The sequence below is a fragment of the Pseudochaenichthys georgianus genome, chromosome 23 (assembly GCF_902827115.2).
Source record: "Pseudochaenichthys georgianus chromosome 23, fPseGeo1.2, whole genome shotgun sequence".
In the NCBI taxonomy this organism is placed as follows: domain Eukaryota; kingdom Metazoa; phylum Chordata; class Actinopteri; order Perciformes; family Channichthyidae; genus Pseudochaenichthys; species Pseudochaenichthys georgianus.
In genome coordinates, this window is record NC_047525.1 from 10,160,739 (window position 1) to 10,183,733 (window position 22,995).

Below are 22,995 nucleotides of genomic sequence, written 5' to 3' on the forward strand. Positions count from 1 at the left end.
ATACAGATGAATGACCTCAGCCCACTTCTTTTTTTGTTGTTCATCAAACTGAACAGGGAAATGTGTATTGCAGCTTTGCAGCACTGCCAACGAGATAACATAAAACACACTATCAGAGACCCCAGCTTTCTTTAGGAGATTCTGACGGACTGACACGTCAATATGTAATCCTCCATGCAAGGCTGCAGTATGTGGGAGTCTTCACACACACACACACACACACACACACACACACACACACACACACACACACACACACACACACACACACACACACACACACACACACACACACACACAGACACACACACACACACACACACACACACACACACACACACACACACACACACACACACACACACACACACACACACACACACACACACACACACACACACACACACACACACACACACACACACACACACACACACACACACACAGCGAGGCGAGCCAAGCCAAGCAAGCCTCCCCAGAGCTCTATGAAGACTGGCCTCATCCATCAGCGCCGCGTGGAAGAGACTGCAGGGACGAGGAGAGCGAGCGGCCGCTTAACAGATCAAACATCCACCTACACCTCTGTGTCTGCTGGGCCGACACTCACACACAAAACACAAGCAGTCCAGGATAATCCAACCAAACACACGGCGGTGAGCGGGGATGAGAGACATGAGCCAATCAGAGCACAGGGTGAGAGGTACGGACAGATTGCAGTGTAAAGGGACAGAGTTGATGGGGTGATGGTTAGGTTTGATTGAAGGCAGGGTTAAGAGGTGTTATTAGAAGTGACAATCCATCCTATAACACAATTCTTCTTTCATAAACAATTAAGTAGATCTGAAAGTTAATTATATAACAGCTCATCAAAAGGTGTTAGTCTGTGGAATAACTGTAACGATGCACTGAAATATTGTACAAGTCTATCTAAAATGAAAGTATTATTTAGGAGTCTAATCATTAATGGTTACGAACAGGACCTGTAAAATCTCATTTGTTGTTATTTCTTGTAATTGTAAAAAGTAATTTCTTTCTGATTGTTTTGTAAAAAAAAAAAAAAGAAAAGATTAACAAGACAAACATGTCGCTGATGACGATGACCTAATGTTTTATAAGAAAAATATGTTAGAGGGGGTAGGACCAGAAACGTTTTTTAAGCGTCTTCTTGCCCCTGTTGAACATGAACAGAGACTATCTGAAAATTATTATTATTTTTTTTTTTTTTTGTTATTATTTTTTTTTTTTTGGTACTTTGTTATAATTATTAATCTGAGTGAAAAAAAAAAAAAAAAAGGAGAATATATATATATTATTGTTATATATTTGTTTTGTTTCTGACATGTTCAATAAATTGACTAAACTAAACTAAACTATATAGAGGATCCAGTTCATAGAAATGTTACCAAGTTCTCTGCAGGGAACTTAAAAAAAAGGCACAACATCTCGTTTCAAATCTCAACCACTTTACAACGTTGCCGGTGTTTGGGATGGAGTCTCCCGTCACACGGTGCGGCGGCGATGCTTACAGATTTGCGGATGTTGATTCGAGGTTTGGGGACAGGTTTACTGGGCTTGCTATCGAAGCTCTCGGGCAGCGTGGAGGAGCCGTGGCCGCTCTTCCTCGCCTGCAGGGCCAGCTGGTAGGCCACCTCGAAGGCCTGGCCCAGGGTCAGGATGATCTCGTACGCCAAGTTCTGACCGGGCGATGAAGACAAAAGCACAGCGTGAGAACGCCGTGGGACGTGCAGGCACCGTGCATGTGATTGTTGACAGTGTCAGTACTCACCACATCAAAAGCCGTGAACACGTGGCAGTAGTGGTGACTGGACTTGAGGTCTTTGGTGATGTAGGCAAATGTGGACAGGTCCTCTGGATCCTGAGCCGCACACGAGATGTTACGGATCTCATGTTCTGCGATGATGTTCTGCAGGAAAGAAAGCTTTTTATTATCTCCTGTGAGCCACTTCACGGAACAACTAATCCCATTTATTATCATTTCATTTCACACAACCCAAAACCAACATAACTGTAGCTACATGTTGACTGTTTTCTGGAGACATTGAGCTTGAATGTGTCCTCTGGTAATGTCCCACTGCTGTCTCCGCGCTGTGTTAATTCTCTGTGCTGTAAATCAAACAACATCAAAGCAAGAAGTTCTTTGTCATACTGGATCGTATTATATGTATCTTTAAAAAGACCGGCCTGTTGGTTGTTTATGTTTGTTTACACAGGACAGCAGATCGGATATGGAGACTGAACATGGAAGATGTACTTCTAACAAACCAGAGGCGGTTCCAGGTAGCCACTGTTTCTTTTGTATTCTAACCACCACTGTAGTCTGTGCTCGGTGCAGTGGTGCCCGAGGAACACATACACATGCACTGATTATATGCTAATTGGACTCGTTTTCTGCCGGGTCTGTGATTTTGGAAAGCTGAGGCTTAAATAAACACAAGCTCCTTATAATACCTTAAACCTGTGCCTCGCTGGGCCGTGATCACCCACCTGGGTATTTTGTTCTTCACTAAATGATAGGAATAATTGACTCCTTAGAGTGAAATTATTAGCCAGGCCTACATGCCGTAAACTGCTTTCACATAATACTAAAACCAAGAGAACAACCCACACGCATTACACGCTCACATATTAGAAACTGGTTTAGTGTTTAAAGTTAGACATGCTGACCAGCGTTGGTAATCACATGACAACATGTGACTGTTCAGAAAGACTTATTGTGTATGCACTTTGCGGTGTTGTTGTTAATTAGGCTGATTGTAAATCATCATCCTTCCACGGGCTTATGAGGGCACAACAACACTTTGATGAAAGTGAGGTCATTTGAACACATCACGTTCTGGTTACAGTAAACGGATGGAAATGTAGTTTTTTACCGAGAAACCGGTTTACTAACTTTCATTTCTCTTTTGACAGGAACTAGCGCTGATGCTGACAAACGATCAAATGTAACTATGGATAGAACAAAGAGGTGATGGTGATACTTTGTGTATGTTGTTCTAGGAAAGTCCATTATCATTTATAAAGAGCCATATCACCCTGTTCCTAATCATTCCGTAAAGGATTTAAGAAGTGAGTCGGTTGTGATTGATGTCCTGCTCCTCCGTTCTAAGCTGATTATTGCCTGTTGTGTGTTGCCCTCTTTTACGCCTTACAGATGTTCTGCACCATGTGTCAGTCAGGCTGCAGCAGGAGCAGACCTCAGGCCTGCAGTGCGTTGCGACACCTCTGAATGTCAGTCAGGCTCGTGCCGGAAAGCCTGACCTTTCACGTGTTATGTACAGGAAGCAAGTGTTACCTTATTTGTGGCGTCGATGAACTTCACTCCTTTGTAGGACACGGAGAGGACGATGGTCGGCACCTTCTTCATCTGCTCTGTGGACTTCTTCGAGTTCATAAGAAGCAAAGGAGACAAAACACATCAGAGGTGACATTTGAAGCGTTCAATAGTCACAGTCACAGGCATCAGTTGGAGCATTACACTTTTAAAGGTCGCATGACACGGCCATTTCCACTGATCATAGTTCCATCGTTGAGGTCCACTAGAATAGATTTACATTGTTCAATGTTCCAACACCACAGCATCTCTGTATAGTATGTGTATTCACTCTCTGTCCTACACGGCTTGTTGGAGCTCCGGCTGAGAAAAGATCAGTGTGTGTGAGGAAGTCCGCGGATTGGTCCAAATCAAATCAATGGACCAATCAGCGTAGCCGTTACGTCACCACGACCCAGGAAGAAAACAATGGGAAAAGAGAAATCTCCAACGAGGCGTTCTGGGGCAGCTAGACAGGTCTTTCTGTGTTAGAGTTTTACTCCCTACAGCAGGGGTTCTCAAAGTTTTGATGAGTGAGGGCCAATTGAGGTACCCAATATTGGATTGAGGGCCGCCCAAGAAACGGAACACAAAATAATTCCAAAACAAATCCTTTCTTTATTGTACTAACCAATTACCACAACTCGCGAGATGCCTAGTTGCCATGCAACCAGTAGTCTAGCAAACTTTCCACAAGCTGTCATTCATAATTTAGGAATGACAACCCAGGGGGCGCAGTTTTACCATTCTTAAATTCCATTCTAATTCTTACTAGATACAACCATGGAGGATTAAAATATAACGCATGCATTTCAGCGTGTCACATTAACTATCGCGGGCCGCCAGAAACATTTCCGAGGGCCGCCATTGGCCCGCGGGCCGCACTTTGAGAACCCCTGCCCTACAGGGTGTACTTTGAGGGTTTGTGACTCTGCAGACCGGTCACATGCAGAAACAGCTACATAACAACAAGGGGACCGGTAATAACCGGAAAAGCATGTCATGGGACCTTTAACCAAAGTGGAAATGTGTAATTAGTTCCAAATTAATGAGTTAAGTTTGATCTCCTGTTAATGTAATACCCTTTCAGATTAAATGTGATCCATGTTTTTAATAGAGGAGCTAATCAAACAGTGCTTTGATGGTTTCTCCTTTATTTCCAGAGTCCATTCAAATCATCTCCAGAGGTCGTCAGCCACTCCAAATCACATTTCTAAACAACATCGACATTAGCGCTGCAAACACGATAAGTCTATTAGCCTTTCAGACACATTGGACTCCTACTGTACATCCCCCCTCGTCCGTTTTAATGACATATTGGCTCTTCGACGCGTCTCATGAGCCATATTGAAGCTCACGATGCAGTGAGGTGCCGCGGAGAACGGTGTGATTTACAGAAACGTCTGTGTCACCCCGCAAGCTGTCGTTCTACCTGCCAACAGATTTCATACGTTCAACGAAATCGACGTGGAATGAGACTCTTCAGAATCACTGTATCGTGTTATCTGCTCAGTATCCATGTTACTGTCACACCCCGTCCCTGATTTCTCCTCTTTGTCAAATCGACTAACTGCTCTCCTTTCTTTATCTGCTCCTTCCTTCCTTCCTTCCTTCCTTCCTTGGCCTCGTCAGGATCAATGCTGAGCGCTGGCAGAAACCCAGCGAGAGTTTTCAACACCCACATCTACCTTCACAGCTAGAAGATGAAGGTGCAGAAGAAAGGAGGAACGCTGGGATCCGGCGTGCAAGGAAACGAGATGTTTTTGCACGGAGGAAAACAACGGAGCGATAGCTGATAACTGCTCTTAATTACTGCCTGGGCTTCAGCAGATGTGTGTCCCTGGGGACGGAGAGGAGTAGAAGAAAGAAGATTCCCTCCAATGTGGCAACATAAATATAGAGAGAGGAGGGAGGAGGGGAGAGGAACAGAAAGCGTTGCTCATGAATATTAAAATCATTCTTCACACTGCAGCAGCGAGAGAGAGCCGGGAGACGGTGTTACAGTTAGATACGGGAAGAGTGAGGAAGCAGGAAGAAAAGATGTGATGAGGAGGAGACAGGCGTTCAAGAGAGGATGAAGAGGGGCAGCAGAATGAGAAGGAGATACAGTAAGGTGAGGATATTACAAATAAATCCCTCAATACACCTAATCCACTTTCATGATAGGTACGTTTATTCTCGTGTGAGGGCACTCCTTATTTGAGCCTGTCCCAGAACAAGTGTTTGTTTATACATAACACGGCCACGTGCATGTAGGTGTAATGTACAGTAGTACAACTTGTGTTTTAGTGTTGCATATCATTCAGACACCTTTGAAGCTATGTGGCTGTGCTTCCAGATCTCAGTAGTAGTAGGATCGTCCCTAGCAACAGTAGGAGCAGTGTGTGTCAGGCCGTGTCTTACCCTCATCTTGGCACAAGCGTCCTGTGTGGACTCCGTCCCTCTCAGCTCCTTCACCAGCATGGAGCCCAGGTACTGGGGACACAGGGAATATAGAGTCTCAATACCTTCAGAACAACATTGTTACACAATAAAGCATTTCTTTAAGAGGTCAAACGGGTTGTCTGTACTTTTGTTTTTATTGTTTGAATTGAATAAATGTACACATCTAAACTGTTCTTTGTTATGTGCTGAGTCATGTAGTAGCTCCATGTTGACATGCAGCTGATGTAACCGCGTGGCTCCTGAGGGACAGAGTCTGGCTCCACTGCGGTCAGACACGCTGAACACGTAGCATCTGATTTAATAAAGAGGCAGCTAATGGGCCGATGTTTTACAGGACAATGTTTATGGCGACATTAGAGCACTTAATGTGCGAGACATCCACCACCTCACTGCCCTTTCAAGAGACCTTATTCCTGAGAGTGTGATCCGAACAAGGCTTTTAGTGGATTACAAGAGGAGTATTTACAGCTCCGTCCGTGACCCTGCAGGACATCACTCCACAACCAAGGAACAACATGTATATCTACCTCAGGGGATCGATCCGTCACGTGATAAGGAATACATTCTTACACAACCAATCGTATACACAGCTGGTACGATGTTCGTCTTCTTGGTTTACTTCTACAACTGTGAATGTGTCATAAACAAAGCTGCAACCTATTCTTTTGAGATTTACATTTCACATGTGTGTGTACTTGTGTAATTCAATGTTGCTCTGACACGCGCAGCTCGTGGCGTGGTCGTTCAGTTTGAATGTCTGCAGGGTCTTACTGGAAACGGATTTGTAATAGCTTCAGATAATGCTTTCAGGTTGTGGTTGTGAAGCGAACATAACAACGTTACCGCGCCATCTGAGGGGGGGCTGGGTTTTCATTATTTAGAGGCTGGGATTAAATGTGAACAGTGCTGATGCTTTATTCTGTTCTTCTGGGTTTAACCATCTCTTTCTCGATACATAAATACACTCCCCTATTCTCTCTTTCCCTCTCATTATTGTCTTATACATGTATTGTATTCTTTTTTACTCTATCTCCTCCATCTTCCCAGTGAGCGCTCCTCCTCCCCCTCGGTTGTGTCTCCCGCTCATTTATCTCACTCTCTGTTGCCGGGGACAGCCAGTGTTAAACATCTTGTCATAAATAGGCTCTTGAAAGCCCCTCTATATTTCCCCCTGGTGGCCCACCCATCATGCCTTCTCCATCGCCCGTCCAAAACACTCAATGGGATCACGCCGTTTTATCAATCTTCTGAGGTGAGACAAATAAAGGAGTATTCAGCATACTATGACTTTTTTTTCTGATATTCTTGACATACTAAACTGTGACTTTTTTTCGACATACTGTATTATGACATGTTTTCTGATATTTTTGATATTTATACTATGCCGTTTTTTGCTGATATTTTTTGACATAGGCCTACTATACTTTGACTTTTCCCGACATACGGAATGTTGTTTTCTTGAAATATTCTACACCATGTCGTTTTATGGATATTTTCAACATAGTATACTTTTTCGTTTTTTTGCATATTTTCGACATACTAATAATAATAATAACGTTGTTGTAAAAAAATATTTTCAACATACTTTACTATGACTTTTCTTCGGCATACTATACTACTACTTTTTTTCTGATATTTCTTACATACTATGACTTTCTTATCGACATACTATAATGTGTTTTTTTCGATTTCCTTCTATCCATCTTTCTTCTTCTTCTGCTGCTCTCTCCTACTTAATCGTCTGGCTCACATCTCCCTGTCTTCTCCACAGTGCCTCCGAACCAATCAGATCGTGTGCCTGAGATTACATTCCCTCTGGATGCTTTGCAGAGCCGATGGCTTCCAAAATTGCATTTCTGCACTGCTCCAAGTAAGTAATCATCTCAGTCTGGGTGCTGAGCATAGAACTAATCAGAGGCGCAATGCTGTATCCGTGGTGACGTGGATATATAATAACCTTACGTAACCGGCAAAGGTCTAAATGTACCAAAGTGCTGAGAATAACTAAGTGCCGTATTGACTGAAAGGTGAAGTTGAGAGTCATTGGTCACTATTATCATTATATAACGTTAGAGGTGAACTGATATACAGTAGGTCTATCACAACAACATGTCAACTACTGTATTAGGATGATGATTACCTTTATTATATTACAAAAACACCTACAATTGTCTATGAGGTAAACCATACTCTTTTATATGTTGGCTTGTTTGTGATTTGAATAAATCAACTTGTATTTGGGAAGATTGTCTGTATTTTTAAAGACCAACCAATCACTTCATCCAGGAATTATCTGTAAATAAATAGGAACTGAAAATAAACGTCAGTTGCAGTGCTTCTACTTTGGAACTGTGACTATCCACACTGGAGTGACTGGAAGTGAAGTGAAGGACTCACGTAGGCTTCGTAGTCGCAGGACTGGAAGATGAGCTTCTCGGGGTGATGCTGCCAGTACTGCACCGGGGTGGACGAGGTGGCCTCGTTGGGAGGGCGCAACGTGATTGGCTCGCACCATTCGCCTGCCTGCAACGAGAACCAACAGCATGTCAACACACACACAGGATCACAGAAGATGACTGGGTCTGGCCCGGCGAACGGAGGACGTCCAAGTTGGATGAATTATGCTCCACTTGTTTTCATGCTTTAACTCAGTGTAAGACTCTTTGCTCCTGCTCAGCACTTTTTGTCCCACTGAGAGCTCGCCTTTTAACCAGAGGAAATACCTTAATCCTACCTGCATACTTCTCAAATGTCAGTGGATAACAGCGAGGTGTTAAGGGCTTTCCTTCCTTGGTAAATGAATCCAGATGAGGAGGTATGCACGCATGCGGTGCCAGGCCGTGTTTCTGTGTCTCTCTCTATCTGCTTGGGGTGTGTAATCCCCGTCGGAAAGATGGCGAGGTGACATCGTGGAATCAGATGTGGAGATGTTGGATAAACAGCTCGAGGACACAGCTTATGGAACTGGCATGGACCAAATCTGCACTAAACCTCACCAGTGTTAACATACATCAGGATTCTCTCACACAGTGAAGGCTCACAGACGCAGCTGGAGATCTTCAGTTCCTCTAAGTGTTTAACGTGCTACCTTAAGGACCATGGTAAGGGAGAGAGGGACGATCCAGAGGGCAATCATAGACATGTCAGGGGTATACTTCTTATTTTCTATAATAGTCATCTTTCTATTCAAACATACTCATCTGTGGCTCCTCAGAGTGCTGTTACGAGAAAGGGGGATACACTTGAGGGACTCAGCGGGGTACACATCAGTGTGTGTTATCCTGCATTGATATGCTCTGTACTTCACACGGAGACATTAAAAGACCCCAATCATACTGAATCAAAACACAGCTGCTGCCGTGTGTGTGTGTGTGTGTGTGTGTGTGTGTGTGTGTGTGTGTGTGTGTGTGTCTCACAGTAATTCTTGCTAATTGGAAATCAGAAAGGTTATATCTTCGCATTTGAATGATAATAAAATTGGCTGCAAACATTGAGACAGTTATTCTGAAATCTATCAAATCTACTGGAGATAATTATTTATTTCATAAAACAGTACATTATGTCTGATTGCGTTTGTTAGTGTGCCGAAAACACTGCTGCCCTTTGTGCCCTGTATTGTGCTTTGCATATGTTATCATTTTATAGCACAACGTTTCAGGCATACTTTTCATGTGTCCTTCATTTCAAATGTCTATGCGCTCTGAGCTGCTGATGGTCCGCCTGCTGCAGAGTATTAATGGTGTCTTTAAAACAGGCAGCAGATAAAACACTTTGGCTCACACCTCGTAGCTATTAGGACCTGCATTTATTTACTGAGCCACCTCCTTTATGATTAAGATATATCCTCATTCGTTTTGAATTGCTTTGAAGTGTTACCGAATCACATTTTGGTTGACTTTCTTATCTCTATGACTTGACTCCAGCAAGGACAACACTTTAAAGAATATCAGGAAATCATAAATCTTGAGTGACTATAATATTATTTCTTTTTCAGTTTTCAGCAAACAGGATGGGATAGTAAACTTGTTTGGGACTATTTTTAGCGGTGGATGAATACTCATTTTGGCAACATAATGGTGTGTGCGGGATTGCTTAAAAAATGAAATACATTTTCACTGTTTATGGCAATTAGGAAACATGCAACCCTGCTGATTTTAATAATGTGGAGCTCCGGGCACAGAACTGGCTCTGATGACCTGTATCTCTGGCTGCATCCATTCATAAGACTCTCCCCGAGTCCCCATCTCTCTCCCCCACGCCTTCCTTCACCCCTCCCTCCCTCCCTCCCTCCTCCCTTCCTCACCATGCTGACTTGGGCCATCTGTCGCTCCAGCTTGGATCGCGGTACATCCTCAAAGTAGTTGTCGTTGCTGCGCTGCCTGCGCCGGGCGTCCGCCTGCATGATGAGGTGCTGCACGTCCAGAGACCCCCCCGGGACCCCCGCCGTGTACGCTGCCTGGCCCACCGCCGGGGTGAGCTGGGGAGGAGTGTGGTTCCCACCGGGCTCCTGGGAGAAGAGGGTGAGAGAGGGTTCATTCATCATTTCATAATGTGGCGTGTCACTGCTGCAAGTACGATAAGTAGGGCGCCTGTATTCACCGTTTGACCTCTCAGCTCAGGGCTGCCATGCTGCTCAGCACTGCTCTCTGCTTTGTGGAAGTGAGGTTCCTTTAAGAGGGTTTCCAACCTGAGAGGACACTTCAATTGCCAGAAGAATTACAACTTGTACGTATTTGACGGTTTTAGGTTATTATAAAGTCAGCTACTTCTACAGAGAGGTGATTGGCTCTCAGTTGATTACATATGAGAAGAGTCTCTTTAGAACAGACCTTTTTCTGGTCCTTTTCCTTATAAGAAAAGTAAGTAAGAGGCTCAATTTGCTTTTTCTAGCTTCTCAAATGGGAACATTGGCTGATTTAATTTCAGTTTTATTTCTGTAGTGTTTTTTTATTCTATTGACTCAACAAAAATGGAGACAACCATTCTTTTTTTTTTTTTTTACAACAATGGCTTATTTTGCCACACGTTTTAGTCTCAGTAGATAACTGCAGTTCCCAGTTGAACATGAGGATAGGTGGACGGTTTTGGGCTGTTTCAGGGTCCAGAGAGGAGCCGGATAGAGGGGCCAACACTGAGGAGCAGAGGGCCTCGTTGGCTCCTCGTCACAAAGAGCACTTTCTATTATAAGGACGTTAGAGCGTAGCTCCAATGGGAGAGGGAAAGCCGCTTCCTTGTGATTAGAATCCAGCCGGCAGGGAGGAAACTGCAGTGAGTCGGACATTTTGTGCCCGAGATTTGGGGAACCAGTTGGGAGTTAATATCTGCAGGGAAGGCTCAATCCTCTGGACCTTTGATTCCTTCTTTTGTCTGATGTTTCATAATCAATGGAATCCACATTGGTTAGGATGGTGCAGAGGGTTTTATACTTCCTCTCACACACTGGGACTCACTCACCCTGAGGGAGACGGCCCGCGGAGGTTTCTGTGGGGTCTCTTCGTGTAGCCGGTCTCCCAATGAGGCAAGAATCCGTTTTCTGTGTCCAATAAGACTGATCTTCAATACCTGAATACAAAGAAACAAAGATATTAGACATGATGATTGGTTGCAGTGCGAACAAAAACCATTCGGATATTGTCAGTGTCATATCATTGTTGTCTTATGATCGTGGGGCTTTGGACAGTTTGTTGGACAACAAGCTTTGAAGACATCACCTAAGGCTTTGGGAACCTTTTCCACTATTTCTGACTCAGAAAGAGTTAGGATGTTTTTTGTGTTCCTTGCAAACATGAGAAATGCTGCGTCTTATGGCACTGCGCTGGGGGAAAAACGATGACTCTCAGCTTTTTGGAAAAAAGTCCAAAGGCTTTCAGACTGGATATAACAAGATTATATCAGCATTTGGAAAAAAAACTGCATAAAATGTATCAGATTATCGCGATCACGAGCCTCAAAGGGAGGATATTACTGCTATTCAAAAGAAGGTTTCACAGAGAAAACCAGCACGCAGGGGAGTGCTAATGAGTGCATATTTAATGATGTAAAATACCCCGGAGCATGAGCGTAAATCATGTCATTATTATTACATACCTCAAACGGCTCGGACGGCTGTGTGCACGCTGTCACACACGAACGATCACGGTGTGTATCATGCCTTTCATTTAAAACAGGCTAACACGACTCAAGTATTCTGTGTGAGACGCACACACAATGATAGTAGTGGAGAGATTCCATTCATTGCTGCGACTACAGTTATTCACTGTACTTCTCAGTGGAGTAAGGCCTACTTGTTGAGGACAGTTTTTGCACCATGAAATGCAAATTAAAAAATATCAGATTGTAGCTGATTTGTAGTAGTCTAATGATTTTCCTCAGGCGCTCATTACACAGTCACCACACAGAGACAAAACACACATAATATACTCTTGGACTCCAATGAAAGCGCCTTTGTTTCCGTGGTCGCCAGGCGCCCGCTGACTGTGCCAGTTACTGCGTTTTCTAAAGAGACACGCTGGGACACGGCAGCATTGTGTACGCCTTCTGGCACCTATACCAACGTCAGAACACAACACACGGATGCCTGCTGTCATGGGGCCGCCTCTGGAGCTCTTCCAATGAGAGGTATGTGAGAAGGTGTGTGTGTGTGTGTGTGTGTGTGTGTGTGTGTGTGTGTGTGTGTGTGTGTGTGTGTGTGTGTGTGTGTGTGTGTGTGTGTCTTCAGGGCAAAAGGTGGTAATTAGCCTTAACGCGAGACCTTGCTGCAAGTCTAATGATTCTCCCAACAGTCTCACCTTGAGTCAGCGGAAATCACACACACACACACACACACACACACACACACACACACACACACACACACACACACACACACACACACACACACACACACACACACACACACACACACACACACACACACACACACACACACACACACACACACACACACACACACACACACACACACACACACACACACACACACACACACACACACACACACACACACACACACACACACACACACACACACACACACACACACACACACACACCACTTACTGCTCTCCTGTATATCTGCTGGAGGAACGTAAAGACTAACAATGAGAGCAGCGGTGTTGTTTGACCCTAAACACACAAACAAAGCATAAATAAACCAATCCAAAGCTTCATGAATAGTGCATGTATGCAAATGGCGTGCAAACAACTGATATATAATGTATGTAAGCTCGCTCTAAAATGCCAAACACTTCTTCGCGTTGTTTACTTTACTTAGTAGGATTCATACATTTTAATGTCTGCCATATAGTGAATAAGGAAAAAGGACAGCTTGAGCAATGGGATGTATATTAATAGCAGATATTAACGGGTTAACCTCCAGCCTACGCTGTTCCTCCCTGCATGGAAACAATGTAATTTAATTGTTCAAATTAGACGGATCAAAGGGAAACAGAGAGGAGAGCTGGGACTAGCGGCTAGTGGAACTAATTGGTGATTATGGACGCCCTGTGCTCCCTCCAACCATTTCTATTCACTCATCTTTCCCCTCCTCTCCCTCTGCTCATCTCCTCTTCCTCTCTTCCTCTCCTTTATGGACACAGTGTCAGTCATAATACTGCATCCATGTGTCTGTCTTTGGACTGAAGATGACATTAGATGAATTGGAGATATAAGATCAAGTGGCTTTGTCTTATTCTTCTTTGGTTTCACGAGTTGTTTTTTCAACAATATGAATTGTTTGTGTCCATTGATGAGTCGTCAGGCTTCACATGAGTGTTCCGTCTGATTATCCATAAAGGTGTTGAAGGACCAGAAGGCTAACGTGAGGTCCGGCTTCTCAATAGTGACCATTTGCTGCTTTTCTTTGTGACATTTTAGAAAGATTCATCAGCAGATAAATCCATATCAAAAACAAGATGCAGTCCTAATAACAATATGAAGTTATATATATAGATAGTATATATTAGATTCCACATCAGCTGAGATCAGGTCATTCCACCCGTTCTAAGCGGTGGCCATGACTCTGGACTAAACTACAAAGCACAAACTGAGTAATGCAGTTTCTTTTGTAGTAAAGGTTATGAGATATTCATTCTCTCGCTTCTGTCTCCTGAGGGGATGTGGCGTGACAACAGTCCTCACACAGCTGTTTCTTCACACACACACACACACACACACACACACACACACACACACACACACACACACACACACACACACACACACACACACACACACACACACACACACACACACACACACACACACACACACACACACACACACACACACACACACACACACACACACACACACACACACACACACACACACACACACACACACACAGTAAGGGCCTCGCTAAGGTGCTCATCGCCCGTCTGTGTGTGTGTGTCTTGTTCTTATGCAACAGCATCTACTTCAACTACAGTAGCTGCCTCAACCTCAGCCTGAAGTTCAACCGTCACCATGGCAACACAGAGCCGCAAAAGCAGTCACCCACACACACTCATCCCAAAAAATATATATATCCACATGCACGTACACACACACACACCCCAAAACATATATACACATGCACGTGTACACACACACACACACACAGACACCTCACACACACACACACACACACACACACACACACACACACACACACACACACACACACACACACACACACACACACACACACACACACACACACACACACACACACACACACACACACACACACACACACACACACACACACACACACACACACACACACACACACACACACACACACACACACACACACACACACACACACACACACACACACACACACACACACACACACACACACACACACACACACCTGTTTCTCTGCGTGGGGAAGAAGATGATATTGTTATCCCTGAATGCAACCCAACATTACTATTGTTAAAACACAGACTCACTCTGTTATGCTTCACTGCAGTATCGGCACATTTGCATTTAAATGATATTCACAGCAGCTGCATTCACTGACAGGAGAAGCGTTGAGATACCTGCAGCCCTCTTCCTCTCTTCCTCTCTTCCTCTCTTCCTATCACACTAACCACACATTCATTTAGACTCAACTACATTCAGATCTCCTCACAGAGCTCGTGTCTCTCTTCCTCTCTTTGTGTTCAACAGTATTGAGCTGAGTGGCTCGAGGAGGCTTACTCACCTTCTGCTCTTGATTTTATTAGCGTCGTATGAAGTGATTTGGTTCGTGGGCTGCTGCTCGTGTGTCTTATGTGTGTGTGTCCATCAAGGCCCTAATCCTGTTAAGTCCCTTTAGCCCCGATTGAACGCGTTGGATTAACGGATTAGCCTCCACACATACGGACGACGGAGTTTTTCTCGCAGCCATCTCCTCTCTATTGCCTTCCGACACTTTACTACAATAATCTGATTACTTGCCATTTAAATATCTGTGTATGCATGTGAACGGTTCTACCTTTCATTTAGTAAGAAGCCATAACATATGCAAAAGCAAAACATCTCCCAGTGGAATTTAGATTATTTCACAAATCCAATCGTTGATTGAGCGGCCGGGCTTAACAAACTAAAACTAATTGTATAAACTTCCAGGGAGAAGCCCAAGAACACACCGACCTCGTTAAACACGAGCGATGTCGGAGTAATGCTGACTAAAAGACATATTCTACAAACAAACCAGAGGGACAAAGGAGAGTGGGGACATGGACCACTCTCTCATTCAGGACACAGGACACACAAAGCCTTTTCTCTGCGTGCTACTGGAGGGGAGGTGAAGCTGGTGAGCGCACTGGAGCAGAAACCCAGCGAGGGGCCGACAGTCCAACCAGTGTCTGAGCTCCAGCTAGCACACAGTTGTAATGATAGAGAACGAGGGGACTGAGAACACTCATCAGTCTCACTGCTGCCGTTTCATTTACACTGACTGGCCTACATATCCCTTTCACTTTCTGTTCATATTCTGATTCCCTTGACCTCTCCTCATCTGCTCGCCTCTCCCACTCTGTCCTTACTCCCCCCCTCTGACTATCCAGATGAGGAGAGGCTGAAAAGAATAAATAGTGTGTCAGTGATTGGGCCTAATAAAAGACGAGGCTTTGCAGCCGCACATTAAGAGCTTCTTCTCCTCTGCCTTGGCAACGGCATGTGATTGGTCGATCTTTGTTTGTTAGCTCTGGCTGTGTATCTACCTCCTCCAGGCTCATGTCCATGTGACCAATCCCCCTGACCTCTGGGATATCAGCAGACTCCTGAAAGCCCCTCAGGCGTGGTCTGATAATGGCGTGGTTGGCGTTTAACCCTTGGAAGAATCCTCCATCGATTGTTCCAGATCAAAGAATCAATGGCGTGAGGTTTCTGAAAGTGCCAGGGTCAGAATACATTACAGGCCGACTGCATGGTGATATTGATCAGCAAACAGCCTGTGTCTGTGTCAGTGCCATCTTAGAGGTCCAGTATATAGCGCTGTGGCGGACATCGAGAACATCAAGGTCGCGTCCAATGGAATACTTCTCATGATTAGGTAAGGCTAAAAAGGACCAACATTCAAATACACTTACAGAATGACTAATAGTAAGAAATACTCGATTATTCCAGAATATTAGCTTCACACTCAGGACGCCAATGTGTTTTCCCTTTTGAGGGAGCGATGTCCTATCCTGTTGTAAGTTCCTTCACGGTGGATGAGAAAGTTCGTAAGTAGTTTAACTTTGACGATTCCATTTACCAGTACCGTTATTACAGAGTTTGACTTTCCTGCTCTCATCTGCCGTCTGCATGACTCCATGTGAAGGCAGAACTATTCTCTTTTTGATCATAGGTAGATGAGAAGGTTGATACCACACTGATAATACGCTCACAACTCAGCTTGAATACAGACTGGCCTCCCACACCTTCACTACTCAGATACAACCGGTTGCCGGGCAATTGAACTGAATTGAGTGGCTGGCTTGTCAACATGTCTAAGGTGTGTTAATAAGTGCTTTAAGAAGCATATTAGCAACAGCCACAGGAAGGGGCTTTTTTTAAATGAATGTAAATGTAAGAATAAACATTAGCCAATAATCATGCCTCGGCTTTGGTACTAAGTCTGATGCTGATGGGACATGACAGAGACTAGCTTCCACGATGCACATTAACAGTTTGTTCTGAGAAAGCGTTGATGGGATGGATGATGTGCTCAGAGCTCACGCCGAGAGTGAAAGCTCACTTTCCACCCGGTTATTGACGTGTCTCTAACGCCGAATACTTTATTACAGCCAGCCTCCTTCTTCATCGCTCCATCCCTCACTTGATGTGTGTGTGTGTGTGTGTGTGTGTCGTTTGGAGGTGGAGCATTTAGGAAGAGATGATGAGAATCAATGTGCCTCTCAATAGACTACACACACACACACACACACACACACACACACACACACACACACACACACACACACACACACACACACACACACACACACACACACACACACACACACACACACACACACACACACACACACCACACACACACACACACACACACACACACACACACACACACACACACACACACACACACACACACACACACACACACACACACACACACCCTCAGAAAGCATAGACTGAGAGCCGGGTTCTGATCAAGTCCAGGTTTCAACTTCATCCATCCGTCTACAGCCACGCCTTCATACAGCCATATACTGTTACTGACAATATAAGAACACACACACACACACACACACACACACACACACACACACACACACACACACACACACACACACACACACACACACACACACACACACACACACACACACACACACACACACACACACACACACACACACACACACACACACACACACACACACACACACACACACACACACACACACACACAATTATGGGGGGGTTGGAGGGAAACTAGAGGCCACTGGTTGCCTAGTAACCAGAGAGTGGAGGGGAGTAGTAGCTAGGGGTGATGTGTTGAAAATGATATCCATCAGAGGCCAATAGGGAGGCTTGTTTCAGTGCGGACAAAAGAAGCAGCCAATCAGAGCAGGTTGTGAAAAAGCCCGCCTCCATGGAGACAGATATATCTCCATTAATAGCAAGAGAACTGTAAGTATGACTGGAAGCAGAGGCGCTTTGAGAGAGAGAGTGTGTGTGTGTGTGTGTGTGTGTGTGTGTGTGTGTGTGTGTGTGTGTGTGTGTGTGTGTGTGTGTGTGTGTGTGTGTGTGTGTGTGTGTGTGTGTGTGTGTGTGTGTGTATGAAAACATCACCAAGTGCTGCAGGTTCAAGGTTGAAGCAAGATCTCTCAAAGCTATTCTCCTGCACACACCCACCCACACCCACCCACACCCCCACACCCCCACACACACACACACACACACACACACCACACACACACACACACACACACACACACACACACACACACACACACACACACACACACACACACACACACACACACACACACACACACACACACACACACACACACACACACACACACACTCCACTAATGCACTGGTCCTGTGCACATCTGTGTGTGTCTGTGTGTACGTGTGTCTGCGTCACTGTTACTTTATAAAGTAATATACTATCTGGGTGCGGGTTCTTCAAAGACTTGATCCACCTCCGGGATTTTTAAAATGCGAATATGCAAGTGTAAGAATGGAGAGTTATACATTTCATGGATTTATATTTAAAACATGGTAACAGTTTTAAAGAACCAGAAGATAAGCTAAATGAAAAATGCAATTAGTTGATCACTAAGGCAACATTTCTTAATGTGTACTGTGGCTCGAATAATGCGTATACAGCTGTGTGTGTGTGTGTGTGTGTGTGTGTGTGTGTGTGTGTGTGTGTGTGTGTGTGTGTGTGTGTGTGTGTGTGTGTGTGTGTGTGTGTGTGTGTGACACGTGCAGAATGTACGACGTCCAAACGACTGCACATGGTTACGGTTGAACTAGCAATAGAGAGACAGCCCAGGGGAGTTATGTGTTGTTGTTGTTGTTGTTGTTGTTGTTGGGCTCACAGAAAAAGCTGATCGTGGTCAGAGTCAGGGAGATGCGGAACATACAATACATGTACTCGTAAAAAAAAAAGACGACTCCAGGAACATGCTCAGGTTAACAGGATGCTTGTCGCAGCCATCTGTGGACTCTCTCCGGAGAGCGCGCTCTGGACGTGGCCCTGCTGTGTATGCCTTCATTATGCCCAGTGAGCTCATAAAGAAGAAGCACCTCTCTTACTACTTACTTTAACCTTCTCATTAATTAGTTTGTAATGATCCCATTAAGCTTACAGTATCTATCAGTTGCACCCGGTACTTGTGTTGGGTAAATAATTACTAGAGAAAGAGAACGTAAACATCGATATGTTCCAGAGAGCTCCTCGTGTGTACCAGTAACCCCACACATCTGATGCAGGCCACATCAAAGCAGCAGGGTCAAAGTAGCCACATATTATGACCAGTGTGTGAGGTCACAGCTGTGCTGCTATATATAGACCACACCTAAAGAAAGATGCCTTGTCCTTCTTGTTTCGAGGTTATTCAAGATGTCACTTGGATACACACATCCACGCAGCCATGTGTAAGCCTCAGCAGCCTCACTTGACCGGCCAGTGAATACACACGTTTGGGGTAAAACGCTGTCTCAGCAGAAAACCAGCAAATGTGTAGCATTTAAACCTTAAAGAGTCAATACTCCAGCGTGTGTCCATGACATGTCCCTGAAGGGGAATCTACTGCTGCGTGACGACCTGACGACTGGAGACATGCATAGGATTGATGGACCGTCTTTGGTCAAAAGCATCTGGCAGGGTTTCCAGCTCGATCTGTGTGTGTCCTGGCTGTTCTTCAGCCGCGGGTGAAGACACATACTTCCCTCCCGCCGTCCTGCTGGGACCTGTCTCGCTCTCACCTTCTATTTACCTCCCACAAGCACCTCACCTACTTTCCTTTTTAGTGTTGCTCTATAGCTGCCGCCTTGTTTCCAATACAAGTCCGAACAGGCTGTCACACATTGATTCATTATATTGTCTGCTTGGCTCCTGGATTCCAGTGAACTGTGGGCACGTTAGGATGAAGTGAGGTCGCTTCAACTGGAGCGGAGGGTACATCATCTGGTAAGCACTGCTGTTTCTTTCAGGAATATTAACATGAATATCATTTTAAACAAAAAGTACGTCTAAACTTGAAAGCAGTGGTCACCTAAAAGCAGATACGCCTTCCCTGTGCTCAGTAATACACTTTCCCTCGTACATTGTGAATACAACCCAAAGATGTGCTTATGTTAACGGCACAGACCGACAAACTAACAACATCCCTGCGTAAAGCCACGATACACTTCCTTGTCCCAGATTTCACTTCTCTCACCGTCTAAGAGTATGTAAGTGCATGCAAACAGGATAAGACACAACATGGGGTGGTACTTGGATTTAACTGTAGTAGTAATAGCTTTTGCTTTTTTCCCTTGCTTCACTTCAATTTGGAAGTACACAAATAATCTACAAATGAAACCTCATTCTGGATTTAAATATCCTCCGAGAAAGTCTTGTGACACGAACAAATAAGAGAACCAGGTTGACTTTCGGCAGGGACTTAGTTTATTTGTAGTTGAATAAAGTCCCGTCTATTAACTCTTACGCTACGGAGGATGTATATAAGCATTCATCTGCAGTGACCAGAAGGAGAGATACGACTCGCGTTCTTGTTATAACTGAAGTTTGTCCAAAGCTTTATTGCATCGACACGGAGCTCATTCTCTCAGGTGGCTCGAGGACTCGGAGACATTTACCCCCGGCGCACGCAGTCACACATCCAGGGAATGTGCTTAGTCAGCGGTGTAGATTGTGCAGCGTGAAAGCCATTCAGATGCTGTGTCACCTCAGCATCGCCGGGGACGAAAGATGTGTGAATAAAACAGCACGGGAGGAACAAGAGAATCTCCGCTGAACATCGCATCGCTTTCTCTTCCTAGTTTAAACACATATCACCGTTTCGTCATCACTCCTGTCCCGTGTGTCTGCACCTACCTCTCTTCAAGCGGACTTATTCCAAAGGAAGCGTCTTCTTCACTTTGCTCCTCTGTGTCCTTCTGCTTTATTTTCTCACACGCTTCTCTTCTCACTGTTGCTATTTTTTACCGTCCAAAACAAGTGCGTCTCCTTCTCTTCTTCTTCTCTTGTGTTGTTCCTCCTCGCTGTACTCCTCGCCTCCTCACCACCAGCGTTCGTCTCCCCCTCTGCAGATTTCCAGCGCTCAACAACTCCTCCTCTTTCTTCAGCTTGCGGCATCCAGACTACATCTCCTACATGTCTCTGCCTGAGCTCTCTCTCTGCTCTCGCTCTCCCTCTACCCAGTTTACATTACCCCCTCCCCCCCCCCTCCTCCTCCTCTCCATCTCGTCACTATGGAGACGCTGGGCCCATACGGAGACAACTCATGCTGGTTCACAAGGAGAGTAAATGTGTGTGTTTGCGTAAAGCATTGAGTGGAGACGTTTCAAACAGTGAGTAGTCCCAATTAAGTTCCAAACGTAAACTATTAACAGGCTTTTTATCATTAATGTAAATAGATATTTACATTTTTTACAGCAAGCTGATTTCAGTCTTTATTTTAATCTAAGCTTCGTACTTCAAAAAAATAAACGAGCATATTTCCTATGTCAAACTATGTCTTTAAATACCTCATCACTGATATGAGTCAGGTTGGTATGCGCAATGCTTGGAAAATAAAATGCACATTTCATCGTTCGCCGACGTTGCTATGGAGAAACAACGCAATTTGGGCACAAAACAAATCACCATAGTCATTGAATTAATTCAAAATAGACCTAATCACCAAATGTGATTCAGCTTTCAGAATGATCTCAGGACGAGCTGATTTCTCTCCTCACGTTTCCACGTACACAAGCGTGTACCTATAATATCTTATCAAAGAACCACATATCGTCTGACGCAGCTGCTCATCCTTTGTATTGATGATGAAACTGAGAAGGATGGAGCTTGAAAGCCATCCAAGCCTGGAAACGCTCCAACTGAAAGTCACCTTACGTTGTGTTTGCAGAAAATTAAGTGGACTTTTGACGTTAAGAACAACGCCTTCATGTCAGGGTCTGATCACCTGTCTTCACCACGGAGGCAGACACGTGTGGACTTTTGATAGAACATAGCTCAGAGCAGAGGAAGTCCCCTTTATCTGATCCTAATGACTCTTTTTCAATGTTCCTCGAGGCTTCATGTTCTTCAGAAAACACGTCGCTGAGGCGGCTTGCGTAACACCAGTACGTGCGGGATGTTCAGGCCCTGAAACCACCCTAATCAGGGGAAGACATTAAACATATTTGAAACCTGACGACTGCTGTTGAAAGATCATTGAACTGAAAACAGGACACACATGGGACCACACCGTAGCCTGTGTGTTCATGTGAGGCGCATTGTACGACACCTGTGTATATGTTTATGTATGAGAGGATATATTTGCATCCGTGAAATCCAACCCACAGCGCTCAACGTCATTCTGCCTATTCCTGTCTTTTACAAGTCTACGTATGTGATCCAGAAAGAAACCTAAAGATAGTGCATGACTCATGCTTACTGCCTCCTCTCCTAGAAACAGCATTCAAGGCCAGGCACGTTTATTTATATAGCACTTTTCAACACAAGGCAATTCAAAGTGCTTTACAACAAATGAAAGACATTAAGCATTAAAAAAGAAAAGCTAATACAATAAACATTAAAAGAAGAAATACATGGATAAAAGTTACAGTGCAGTTTAAGATGTGAATAGTTCAATTAAAAGCAGCGGCAAAAAGAAAAGTCTTCAGCCTGGATTTAAAAGTAGTCAGAGTTGCAGCGGACCTGCAGGTTTCTGGGAGTTTGTTCCAGATATTTGGAGCATAATAACTGAACGCTGCTTCTCCATGTTTAGTTCTGACTCTGGGGACAGAAAGCTGACCAGTCCCTGAAGACCTGAGAGATCTGGATGGTTCATCATTTAGCAGGAGGTCAGAAATGTATTTTGGGCCTAAACCATTCAGTGCTTTATAAACCAGCAGCAGTATTTTGAAATCTATTCTTTGACACACAGGAAGCCAGTGTAAAGACTTCAGAGCAGGAGTGATGTGATCCACTTTCTTAGTGTCTTAGTTTCTTTCAACCACTATGTTATAGATTTGAATTCATACCTTGTAATAATTCACAAATGCACTCA

At 44.4% G+C, this 22,995-nt stretch overlaps 1 protein-coding gene across 3 annotated transcripts in view; it reads right to left on the minus strand.

Moving 5' to 3' along the window:
* anks1b (ankyrin repeat and sterile alpha motif domain containing 1B) overlaps window positions 1-22,995 on the minus strand; it is a 229,359-nt gene that overhangs the window by 6,292 nt on the left and 200,072 nt on the right. For all 3 annotated transcript variants that reach the window (XM_034075301.2, XM_034075302.2, XM_034075303.2), the window contains 7 exons: window positions 11,231-11,338; window positions 10,080-10,283; window positions 8,174-8,299; window positions 5,735-5,806; window positions 3,314-3,400; window positions 1,787-1,924; window positions 1,527-1,694 (listed from right to left, as the gene is read on the minus strand). In XM_034075301.2, the coding sequence (XP_033931192.1) occupies window positions 1,527-1,694; window positions 1,787-1,924; window positions 3,314-3,400; window positions 5,735-5,806; window positions 8,174-8,299; window positions 10,080-10,283; window positions 11,231-11,338 (903 nt within the window). The remainder of the gene's footprint in view (window positions 1-1,526; window positions 1,695-1,786; window positions 1,925-3,313; window positions 3,401-5,734; window positions 5,807-8,173; window positions 8,300-10,079; window positions 10,284-11,230; window positions 11,339-22,995) is intronic.